The sequence below is a fragment of the Nothobranchius furzeri genome, chromosome 15 (genome assembly GCF_043380555.1).
Source record: "Nothobranchius furzeri strain GRZ-AD chromosome 15, NfurGRZ-RIMD1, whole genome shotgun sequence".
NCBI classification, from domain to species: domain Eukaryota; kingdom Metazoa; phylum Chordata; class Actinopteri; order Cyprinodontiformes; family Nothobranchiidae; genus Nothobranchius; species Nothobranchius furzeri.
In genome coordinates this window covers 54449985-54462774 of record NC_091755.1, presented here as the reverse complement: position 1 = coordinate 54462774, position 12790 = coordinate 54449985, and the positions used below count along the sequence as shown (strand labels likewise).

Here is a 12790-nt window from a genome sequence, read left to right as displayed (position 1 = left end):
CACACACACACACACACACACACACACACACACACACACACACACACACACACACACACACACACACACATGCTGCTGGGACAACTCAATAAATCAACATTACCTCCCCTTTTACTCTGACATCGTTTCAAACCTAAGAAACTTCTTTCTCCTCCACCGTCATTCATACATTTTTAAACCAATCACGCCTTTTTACTAATTTAACACACACACACACACACAAGGGGGTAATCACACACCTGTACATGTGACCTCATTCACCAGAGCTGTTGAGACAGGCGTCCGCTTGTGTGCAGAAAGGTCAAAGTTCACATCTGTGTGCCCAAAGGAAAGTGAGCTCCCCTGCAGAAGCTGTTCTCCTCTCACTCGGTGTTGACATGTTAATTAATGGCAAAGTCAGCGTGGGCGGACCTCATTTACTCAAGTGTGTCTCTTGATATTTGGCGCAAATTCTCCATGCCACCTTTCCCATCATCTTCAAATGAACCCTGAGTGGCTCTCGCCCTGTCCGTTTATCAACACCCAGACAGCACTCGCATCCCGACACACACAGACTGGATTGTTGATGATCCTCACCAGCCACTCCAGGGAAATGATGAGAAGCACTCCAGTATTTGCCCAAATATTGCCCTCGTAAACCCACAACAGTTCCTGGGGGCAGGGGTCGGCCTGGCTCGGTTTGCTCCTACTAGGAGTCAGCGCGTTCTTTTTACTGGAATCACGCGGAAAAATACCCATCCGGGTTTTTGCAGATCCAGCAGAAGTTTTGCAGCTTTTCGTTAGCGCTTGCTGGCTGTACGAAACACCGCTCCGATAAAAATGTAGGAGGATTGCAACACAGTGAGTGAGCGTGTGGGAAGCTGGACAGTCACTCCACTGGTGAGTTTTACTCACACTACCCCAGCAACAGACCTGGGGAGGCCAGAACCACAGGCGGCACAAACTCAGGATGCAGTTTAACTATTTAACTTGTTCAGATAATCATTGTTAATTTTAATTAGGATTAATAATTTTATAATTGAGGCAGAGATGTAGCGAGGCACCGAATACATCAGTGATTCTTATATGCTAATGAAACACTCAAAAATGAATCAGTGAGTGAACGTCAGTTCAAGATGGCTGTCTCAGAAGATCAACATCAGCAAACACAAACATGGTGAGAATGCTGTCAGGAAACAGATGAGAAGGTCAGATCTGGGATGCTAACAGCTGAGAGTCAGGCCAAACACACGCTAGTTTGAGAAGGACCTCACTGATCACACGTTCACACCTGGCTCGTGTCTGGAGTCAAACCGATTCAAAATGGCAACTGTAGCCTTTCGACATTAGCTAAATGCTTTAAGTCCACCAACCTCAGTAATACTGAGCTCAATTATGGTGCTATTCCAGTCAATGACCCCAACCGTAAAACAGCGTGTCTACAACTCAACTCAAGTTGGCCGCTCTCGCTGTGACCTTAGAAAAACACATCATTGGGTGTAATTCAGGTCATTTTAAGGATAATAAGATTACATTTGCAGTTGAGACTCATTCATCCCACAATCTGAGCCTTAACTGATCATGCAAGATCAAAACGCATTCCTTTAGGGAACGCTTGGCCTTTTATTTCATTTACCCATCTGTTATTGTGTTATTTAGGCAAAAGCAGAGCTAGATATACGATTAGGTGACCTTTTTCTTTCACTGAAGAACACAATGAATAGAGAACACGGTGAACATTTAGAATAATAACTTTAGAATGAATACTTCCAGGTTAAGTCAGCCTGCAATTGCTGACTAGATGTAATACTTTCATTGCTTTCTTATAATAAAACAAATCAGACTTTGATGAACCCAAGGTGTTGCAAAGCTGCAGCCTGTCTCTGTTGCAGTTTTCTAATCCTAATCCCATTTCCCCCCAAACTAAAAAGGATTTTACACAGAATCTGTTCCAGGAGCAGACGGCATACGATGTGATGCTGCTGTGATAGCGCCTGCAGCCTGGAGCAGTCCTGCATGTTACGGCTGATTCAGGCTCCGCTGTCTTGTGTTCCCTTCAGGCTCAAACTTGTGAAAACTCATGTTTAATTTTACATCCTACACCTTTCTTCTCCCTAAAATAAAGCACATAAAACGATGCATTTGCCTCAAAGAGTGCGCTCGTGCCAGGTACCTGTCAGGGGTTTAATTTGAGGGTAATGACATCCTTTTGCCTGATGCTCTTGTTATTAATGAGCTGCACAGACCTCAGCGGGCTCTGCAGACACTGCAGGTTATTCAACAGCTACTCAGACCCAGTGAACCAAATTTACACTTTAATTGGTCTCATTAAATGTTTCAGTGGTTCAGTTTAAGATTCTGTAATCACGGAGCCCGTGTCTGTGTGAGCTGGATAAAGCCCAATGTTAAAAACACACACACACACACACTTCTCTCAAGTCTCTTGCTAACTTGACCCCATCCGAGCTCAGATTTGTCCAGCCTGGCCTCATCTCACCGCTCATCCTGACAGGTCCTCTCTACGCCTAGCGATGCTCCTTTGACTTTTATAAATTCCCCGCGATTCTTCTGTCAATCATGCGGTCGCTAGCTGAGAATTTCTAACCTTCGCAGCAGCAGGAACCTGACTAAGTAAACCGACAAGCTGTCAGGCTGGACGGGGGATCGTGTGAGACGATAAAGGCTGCATCCCACCCTCGGTACGTTTATCCCACTCAGGTCCCAGAACAGTAGGTCCTCATGTGTCCATGCCCCTATGTGCCATTAATATGAGGCGTCCCTGTAGAGCGTGCAGCGGTGGCACGGGGTTTAATCACAGCCAGGAGGAGGAGAACAAGCCTCAGCAGCGCCTGATCTCCTCTGTGGCTAGACACATTTGGTCAGAGGAGCTTTGAACTTTACATCTGTTCATATCTGAGACCCCCCGGCTTTATTTAATACCAAATGTAAATGCAATAGGGATTGATGAATTAGTTCATGACCACCATTAGCTAAAACGTATTACGCGTCTTTGTTTCGTGTCACAATCAGATTCCCTTCGCTTGTAATTTGGTGTAATATAAATCTCTGTTAAATCAAAATTACATGCCGTGTTCTGTGTGAGCGTGATCCGTTTTGTGTTTTTATTAACTGATCCCTCATCGGGGGCTTCTGTCCTCAGGCTGGTGTGTCGCACAGGGAGGTCTGAACGTGACAGCGTGGAATTTGTCCGCGTGGATGTGAACCAGAGTGGGACGGGAGCGTCCAAAGAGAAGTTCTCATATTTAGTGAGTATTCTCCATCCTCTCCGCCCTCCTGCTGGTTTTCTGTTTCTCTTCTGGCTTGTTCTTCTACTGAGCTCTTTTCTTTCCCTTGCTCCCCATCGGGAATGCCTTCCCAAGTGTCAGCTGAGTGTTAACAGATGCATTTAATAATTCAGAGGAATGCTAGTGTGTGGGAATCTTCAAACGTCCATCTGAGAGAAGAACTTTTGTCATTTCGCTTTCTCCGCCAACAGAAACAAACATGTTGATTGTTGGGCCGTCCTTCTCTCTGAATATTTCACTGGTTGAGGGCAATTCACCTCAACCCACACAGTCTCTCATCGGAACGTTTAACCCGTGGAAATACCCTTGCAAGCCCTTTTGTTTCTCTTTCTTCACAGACAAAGAGTGTTTCATAATTCAGAGCTGGAACAGTCTGTCTGTGAATCATCCCACTGAGATATAACCCTGATCTCGGTACATAACTTTAAACATGAGGCTGAACAAACCTCTAAAACAACAAACATTAATCTGGGAGCTGCGGTGGGAACTCCTCTCTGGCTTTCCTTGTGTATCTCTCAGTTTTAATGCGGCTGACGGGACGTAGATGTAGGGGGAACGAAACAGAAAAGCTGTTTTGGAGACAGGATGTGTGACTCTAACTGCATCTCCTTCCTCCAAAAATTTTAAAGGAAACATCTGCCTCCTTACACCCACTCTGACACACCGAAACACAATAGGTCTGCCCCATCACCGCTCACTGAGGAAGTGAATCCTGTCAGCGAGGATAAGAGGCCTCCCTGGAGGAGGAGAGTCATGGAGGGGATTGAAAGTTTAGAAAGAGCAGGAATGCTGATTCTGGGAGCTGCAGATTTGAATTGGGATAATCATCTTCGCTCGAGGACCTTTTGTGTGTGTGTGTGTGTGCAGGATTTCATGTAACCGCGGTACAGTTACAGTAGGGCTATCCTGCTGGCTCGAGCCCTAAGACCTGTTAGCTTCAGCAGCATGATAACATAATGCAGCCTGGGCTGTCTTCGCAGTTTTCTTCACCACACTAACGTTGTAGTCAGCAGCTGCCTCAGTCAGTCTGTAAAAACTGGACATTTGAACCTCAGAGGATGAAGGGAGTGATGCCATCAAAAAGAGATGAAAACATCAGCATGAACACGTCTGCTTGTTCCACTGGTGGAAGCTGTCCGATGGCTGGTGATGAATCTGAAGTTTTGTTTATTGGATGCTGTGTTGCTTTGCTAAATCCAGGTCCCAAAGCTGCTGTCCATGGAGCCTGAGAAGGGCTCTCGAGCTGGAGGAACCAGGGTGACCCTCAGAGGGGAACATCTGGATATTGGCTCTCAGGTTAGAGTCAAGGTGAATGACACACTGGAGTGCTCCATCACAGAGTAAGCATCATCGAAACTCCTCCAGCGGCAGTCTTAATGACTTTTTATTCCACTCATTAAATTTACAAATTATTTCTACTGTTTCATTTGCTTTACATGTATTAATAGCTTCTTTTTCTAAATGGTGGATTTTGAATGCATGAGGCGATAATTAAATATTCATTCTGGATGGCTTTGCAAGACCTGCACATCTCGCTCGCAAGATTAAACTCAGCACTTCTACTTGCCGCCACATTGCATACCAAAATAGCTCCGCAACTTCTGTGAAAGTCTGCCAAGCTGCAATAAACATGGCTCCAATTGTAATCGTGAAAATGTTTTAGGGTTAGACGATTTTAGAAATCACAAGTAGAGTGTTTACCTCATCTGATTTTTTAACTCAGGAAAACAGATGAGATGATTGAATGCGTCATGCCACCGGCCCTGCAGGCACTCACTGAGTCAGTGGCAGTGTGTGTGGAGTTTGAAGACCATCCTTGTAAGAATTCAGAGCTCAGCACTATTTACACCTACGAGAAGAACCCCACAATCAGCTCCATCCACCCGAAAAAGAGCTTCCTCAGGTGGGTGAACTTAACAGCTCCTCTCTCATCCCCAGGGCCGCATCAGTAACAATAATTTAATGCATTTTATGGCTGTTACGCATCTTTTGTCATGGCTGAATGCTTCTGTTCCTGCGTGTCACAGCGGTGGCAGGACCATCACCGTTTCAGGCCGGGGGTTTGATCTGGTGCAGAGTGTCACCATGCAAGTGCGAGAAATTGGACAAATGGTGAGCGATCAGCCAAGTAGTTATCCTTTTCACATGAAAAATCTTGTTTAAGTGATTTAAAAGTGTGAAATCAATTTTGGCGTCACGTTGGCTGGTTTCTTGGCAGCAGGACTGTTTGGTGCTCTCCTCGTCTACAATCATCTGTCGATCCCCGGCATCCACTCAGTCCCAGGAAACCTCTGTGCAGTTTGTCCTGAACGGTGTCCTCTACACCGGAGACGGCCCTTCCTCCTCTGATAACAAGCAGGAGGAAGAGGATGGGGATCTTCACAAAGGTCACTTCCTGTTAGAATATGTGGAGGACCCTCAGTTCTTCACAGCCAACAAGGAGAAGCTGATTAAGCACCATTCAGGAGAACCATTGACCCTCATCATCAACGTGAGTGATGCTGCTCAGACTGTGATGTCACACTTGTGCTTTACTGTTGTTTAAAGTCGAGCTTTAATGTTAACCAATCAGGGAACTGATGTCTCACCCTAACCTGATGTGTCTAACAGATGAGCGTTACACGTTTAGAAGACTATCGATAAGAGAGAGAACCGTGTCAGTTGACATAATTGTGGATGAGTCTCTTGTTTGCAGCATCTGCTTTTTCGCAAAGTAGTGAGCAACATAACAGGATTTTTATGAAAATAATCACTTATTATTCAGGTCTGATTCGTGGAAGCATTCTGAGGTGATACAATCAGACAAACCAACCCAAAACTTGCCCTAAAATAATGAATTTCAGTCCCAGTTTTCTACTAGATTCAGATAAGTGACTATGCTAGTATTTTACAACTTGTGTTTTGCTAATGAAGATTTGTGAAGACCTGGATGCTGCAACCCAAACCTATTTGATCGGCTCAAATTTGAATGTTAAGCTCTTCGTGGTACCACTGAGCACATGCAGCTATTTACATGACAAGTTTGTGTCCACATTGCTAGTTGGACTTGTTTGGAGTTGGACTCTACCAAGGCTGCCCTTTGTAACCGATTCTGTTCATAACTTTTATGGACAAGATTGCTTGGTGCAGTTGATGGGATCCATTTGGTGGTCTAATGCTTGTGTTTCTGGTTTTTGAAGATGATGTGGTCCCACTGGCTTCATCAGAACATGATCTCCGGCTCTCACTGGAGTGGTTTGCAGCTGAATGTGAAGCAGCTGGAATGAGAATCAGCTCCTCTGAATCCGAGACCATGGTCTCGAGTCGGAAAAGGGTAGAATGCCTTCTCCAGGTCAGGAATAATGTCCCGCAGCCATCTTGGGGTCTTGTTCACGAGTGAGGAAAAGATAGAGCACAAAATTGACAGGCGGATTGGTGCTGTATCTGCAGTACCGATCTGTTGTGGTGAAGAGAGAGATGAGCGAGACGGCAAAGCTCTCGATTTACCGGTCGATCTATGTTCCCACCTTCACCTATGATCACGAGCTTTGGGTAGCGATTAGAAGAACGAGATCACAGATACAAGTGGCTGAAATTAGTTTTCTTCGCAGGGTGTCTGGGCTCTCCTTTAGAGATAGGGTGAAAAGCTCGGTCCTCTTGGAGAGGCTCAGAGTAGACCCGCTGCTCCTCCACATCGAGAGGAGCCAGTTGTTGTGGCTCAGGCATCTAGTCAGGATGCCTCTTGGATGCCTCCCTGGTGAGGTTTTCTGGGTATGTCCATCTGGGAGAAGGCCTAAAGGAAGACCCAGGACACGCTGGAGGGACTATGTCTCATGGCTGGACAGGGAACACCTTGGGATTCTCCCGGAGGAGCTGGCCAAAGTAGCTGGGGAGAGGGAAGTCTGGACCTCTATGCTTAGGCTGCTGCCCCCACAACTCGACCGCGGATAAGCGGCCGAAGATGGATGGAGTTTTAAAAATAAATGTTTTCTTATTTCATATTAACCCTCATGTTGTGTTCAACCACTTTGTGGTCCCAGTCAAAAATGACCATTCCACTAGATTCACCATAAATACTGTTTTAATACATAATATCTCTATTTGTTATATTAGACTTTTTAATCGTTTTAAGTGATTCTAACAATTTGTGAACTTCTAGAAAACAGTAAACATGGTCCACTGTTTACTTTGGTTTAGGTTAAAGTTCCTGGTCAACAACATCCATGGATGTTTTAATTGTCTAAAAAATAAATCATCCCAAAACTGGACGTGACACTTAATTCCAGTATTAGTATTATTTAAAAGCAAATAAGAAGCACAATAACCATCTAATCAGATGAGTTTTTGCCTGATAATCGAAAAAACATAACCTCAACAGCCACATGTGACAACTCATAAACAGATTTCAGTCATGAAGCATCACGTTCACTACGGCGGTTACAATGGACTCAGCCAGGAACAAGTCAAAGCAGGATTTGATGTCATCTGTCTGGGACGAGGTACACTTACCTGGAGTCATCCTGATGACATGTTCCTCAGAAAGCTAGCTTGTTCCTCAGGTGGGGGTGAAGACCAGGACAAGGTCCCATTCATGGTCTTCTCTCTTCATCACTGGATTCCCTCTCATCATCTAATTCTTGGTCTGGATTATATTCCATGACATCTTCATCATCGGTTTCCTGGCCTCTCCTCTCCTCGTCCATGTGGCATTGAAGAACTTCATTCACAGTACATAGATATGCCATGGTGCTGTCTTAAAAATGGTATATACCTAAGGCTATGAGAAAAGGTCACTGAGATTGAAACAATGTGTAAAACTTTGCAATAACGGTGCCTTTATTGATGTTACTTAGAGCCTTATTAAGCATTATTAAACAAAGGGTCCCTTCATTAAGGTTCTCAGTACTGTTAACTATGTTAGACCAAAGAGCCAGGAGGAGGGGGTCTTCTTAGTAATTCATTACGTAATTAATACTTTATTTAACAGTTTATTAATGCTTAATAATGCACTAACTAACAATCACAAAGGGACCCTTTTAAAGTGTACCAAACAAAGTTGTGATGTTCTGTGAGGACCGTCACCGATGTTCCTGCTGCAGAGAGACTCTTACTGGGCAAAGGATCCTGCAGTGGTTGCTACATGACTCCGTGTGTGTGTGTGTGTGTGTGTGTGCGCCTGTCTATGCTTGTATTTGTCCGTGAGCACATGTTTGTGTCCAGCTAACGTGAGCTCATTTTTCATACTAGCTGTTGTTGTCGCCAATTATTTCTAATGACCAGGAAATTGAAGAGTTTACAAAAGTTGAACAAAATGCACAAAACCGTATGCAGCTCAAAAAACGTTCTTCGTGTGATCACTTCCTTCATCGACAAAGTCATCGAATCTTAGGTCAGTCTGAACAAATAAACTGTTTTCAGAGGTGGAACTTTTAAGTCAGTCAAACGTGACCAGAACACAACATGAGGGTTAAAAAAAACTGAAACTAATGAAAATTTCAGTTATAAATTACAAATATATTCAGGCTAGACTGACCTGCTCTCCTTCCCATCTGTCTGTGCAACTAGATATTTTCTGTCTTGTTGTTTGGCTCTAAAAGTGTTGCCACCAACCACGTGACTCCCCCGGTGGTTTACAGCTGAGTGTGTCCTTATTCAGATCCCCATGAAGTACATCAAAGGCCCTGTCCCGTTAAACATGTTGATTTCAGTTGGAGGTGTGAGGTGGGGGGTGCGTGGCAGCTCAGCAGGAGGCTCCATGTTTGTACGTTCTGGCTGATCTAAGCACCTGTCTGCTCGGATTCATCACCCTAAAGGTCTGCTGGCTGTGGCTCCATGTGGCATAAGCACAGATATGCGAGTTCGAACACGATGCCACTTCCACTTTATGTGTTTTTCTGTGTTCTGGGAGGGGGCCACTGCAGGAATGGCTGCTTCCGCCTGCCGACGCGGGCGTCTCGACTGTTGTTTCCTGTTTTCTTTTTAAGGAAGGTGGATCCCACTTGAAAAGAGTGTTTCTTTACTAGAAAAGTTAGTATTTAGCATGACTCCATTTAAGAACAACGGTTGATTATATTTTAGAATTTAGTGAGCAAAATTTGGCAACGATGCTTGAAAAAGTGGAGCGTTTAGGATTGTGTCCCTCATCATTTTCCTACAATGAGTGTGCTCCTAGTGTCTGTTGTGAGGAAGCCCTTTTTGACAATAATGCAGGAGGCTGCATCCTGCAGCAGAGACCCTCAGGGTGCAATCACTAAAAGGAAACGCTAGTGATAAACACACTTGCTTCCTCAACTGGCCCAGTTAGCTTGAAGGGAAATTGTTGCTTCCTGCTGGCTAGTCGGTCCTGATTCAGATTAGTCATCATAACAACCATATCTTTGTTTATATGGGGTTAATTACAAAGAACAAACAATGATGTGGTCATGTGAGCAGGCTGTACCACAGAACTGAATAACAGGAGGCGATGCTAGAACCAAGATGGTGACCCCTGGTGGCTGGCTGCAGTATTAGTCCCGCCCCCTTCTGTCTAAACACACGGGAACATCCTGACTAAAAAAACGCGTTTTAGAAACATTATCCAGGTGCTTTTTTCTACTTTTGCTGATTCACCTATACGTCACCTCGCTGACCATAGGTTTGTTTTAGGAACATTTATTGGTGATTTGTTATTTGATGCTGGAAAACACTGTGAACGTGTGCAGGGGGTTAGGGTTACGTGTTCCGACTCAGACTCTGAATTCAACATCTCTGTAAACTGGATGTCGTGAGTTTCCCCATTAATGACGTGCAAGATGATTTTTCTGCGCCTTGTTTCTTTCAGGTCAAAGGGCAGAGGCTTTAAGACTCGTTTGTTAACTTTACACTTAAGACTAAAAGAGCTGGTGTTATTCTAGCCTTTAACTCAAGCACATTGCAGTAAAAGTCTTCTTCTGATTACGGGTTTAAAGTGCAGACTCTCAGCTTAATTTGACATCACTCTCAACCAATTTGGAAGAAGAGTTTAGTAATTACAGCTTCCAAACGTGTGTAAACTTCCTTTTGAGACGTTTAAGTCAGTTGAATCAAAAGCTCTTTTATGGAGTGGTTTATTCCTTCGTTTTTCTTTCGTTCCCAGTATCTAGATAAGTCATTATTGCTCTCTGGGAAGTAGACAAGAAATCATGAGATGCAAATCAGTGATAAACACACAACCCATTAGATAGGTGGTGGTTTGGGCTCAGTGGACATGTTGCCTCTAACAGGCTCCAACTTATTACCAAGGTGTGGACCAGAATACACCATGAAGGCTTGAGTGGGTTTGACAGATCCCCAGTATCACCAGCACCAAGATGAAAATATAGAAGCTAGAGAATTTAAAAATACTAAGAGTTGATAAGGCGAGGAGGATGAGGAAAAGGAAGGCTACAGCAGAATTAGTGCTCATTGAAGTATTTGCAGCTTTGACCCATAAATACTGGAAACGCTTCAGCATCAGAGATCTCTGTTCAAAAGATCACACGCCTAAGAATTAACTGAGCAGAACCTTCAAGCTTCCAGCGTCCATGTGGACGACCTGAGCTTGAAGGGCGACCGCCCACACAGGGGAGTGCATATATATGGCAATGAACTATTAGAGCTGTAAAATTCAGACCCTATAAAACGTCCCTGTAGGGCTAAAATGGCTGTCCTTTGTAAGAAACGTCTTCAGCAGACGTTCTAAGCAGGAATCCATCAAGTCGAGGCACTTTATTGTATTCACATTAAAGGGCTATTTCAGGGATTTAATCTCCTGCAGATGGTTCCAAGATTTGCAACAGACCCATAGAAATAAAAAATAGTAGTGAAGGCTGAATAATAAAATGTTTGGACAAATGGATCCAGTCCCTTGAATAACTTTAGATCAGCTTCATAAGTGCAAAATGCCCATAATGCATCCCAGTTAAAAGAATTCCTTGAATCTTTACTGACAGATCTTTACTAACATCAGTGACTTCTCTGGCCCGCATTGTGTGAAGCAGCCATCCCATGATAGCCATGAAAACGTCACCAGGGTAGAACAGGAAGCTCCCCGAAGAGCCGCGGAAGACACAAAGCAGTCATACTGAAACCTCTACGCTCCACATGACTTAATGTCACACATAAAGTGTAAAATCAGAGGAGTGGTCCTCTGGTTAAAATGGCTCCCAGCAGTGGGAGGCGGCACTGGATGGAAGTAGGGCAGATCTTTTTACAACAGGCTTCTGAAGGAGCTGAGTGTTCTGCTGGACCCAAGTGTTTGTAGAAAGCTGAGGAATGTTTGCTGCTTGAAGCTGAACTGCCTTCCAGCGTGTCACACAACAGGCCAGCCGCAGCCCTGCTCCTATGTGCTAGTTCAAAGTCGCATTCCCACCATGACGGCTGATTTTTTTATGATTCTGGAGCAGAAAGTGCCGAGCGACCTGGAGCTGATGCCGGAGGAGTACTCGGTGATGATTGGCTCCTATCCTTGTAACATCAGCTTCCATAATGACCAGCTGTTCCACTGCACCATCAACGGACTGCTGAGCTCCAGCGAAAGCGAGCTGCCTGTCACAGTAAGTATGAAAACACCTCAATAGATTACGAACACGAGCCTAACCTCATCTTGAAAACATCACTCCACAGAGGCCTCGATAATTTAAGCTCATCGCCCATCTGTCATGTAGTGTTTAAGCCAAATATTTAGTCAGAATCAGGACCATCTGTGATGTTAACTGAAACAGATTTGATGTGCACAGGCCCGTGCTCTGCAAGTAAGATGTCGGTGCCACTTTTAGGTGCATTATGAATGGTTTCTAGCCTCAGAGCGTGCCATGGTGACATTAGTCAGGTGACAAGTGACAGAAACAACAACAAACACACTGACATGCTGTATTCATCAACGGTTTTATGTCTTTTAGCCTTTGTCACTCCATCCATCTCTGCAGACACTCATATTGATACACAATTATTCTGAGTCTGTGAGCATCTCTTGTTTTCTTTGCTTTCTAGTAATGGAGTTACAGACATACATCATCCTTGTGCAGCCCTGATAAATCCAAATGCTCTCAATCCTCTGCCCAGTTCTCTATCCCATCTGGTGTTCTCATCCGTTCTGCTCTGCTCAGATAGACATTTATTAAGCAGGGTAAAAAAGACCTAATCAATGTTGAAATATGAGCAGGTCTACGGGTGGTTTGCTGAAATTATTCAATAAACATGTGTTTTTGATAGTCATCGGTAGAGCTGTTGCTTTCATTTCCACAGGAAAAATTCACCTTTTCCCTTCTTGCATATTGGTGCCCACCCACCTCATCTGTCTATCAGGATGTCTCAGAATAAACACGAGCAATTAGCAGCGACGTGAAGGCAGGGCAAGGGTCAGACGAGATGTCATAACACAAACGGGTGGGCCGCCCCGCGCGGGAGAACCAGGGAGGGTTTCAGTGCCCGACTGACAGGGTCATAAATAAGCAGCACACGTTTGTTTTCTTTCGTGTTGGCACTTTTAAATAAATGCATGTATGCTGCATTCAGGGAAAGCTTGTGGC

At 44.4% G+C, this 12790-nt stretch overlaps 1 protein-coding gene across 2 annotated transcripts in view; it reads left to right on the top strand.

The window, feature by feature from the left end:
- Positions 1-12790, top strand: part of plxnd1 (plexin D1) — a 77486-nt gene that overhangs the window by 36047 nt on the left and 28649 nt on the right. The window contains exons 14-19 of one of the 2 annotated variants that reach the window (XM_054746113.2): positions 3140-3245; positions 4485-4624; positions 5008-5187; positions 5312-5396; positions 5506-5775; positions 11666-11815. In XM_054746113.2, the coding sequence (XP_054602088.2) occupies positions 3140-3245; positions 4485-4624; positions 5008-5187; positions 5312-5396; positions 5506-5775; positions 11666-11815 (931 nt within the window). Of the gene's footprint in view, positions 1-3139; positions 3246-4484; positions 4625-5007; positions 5188-5311; positions 5397-5502; positions 5776-11665; positions 11816-12790 lie in introns of both variants that reach the window. The other variant, XM_054746112.2, reaches the window with a different exon arrangement.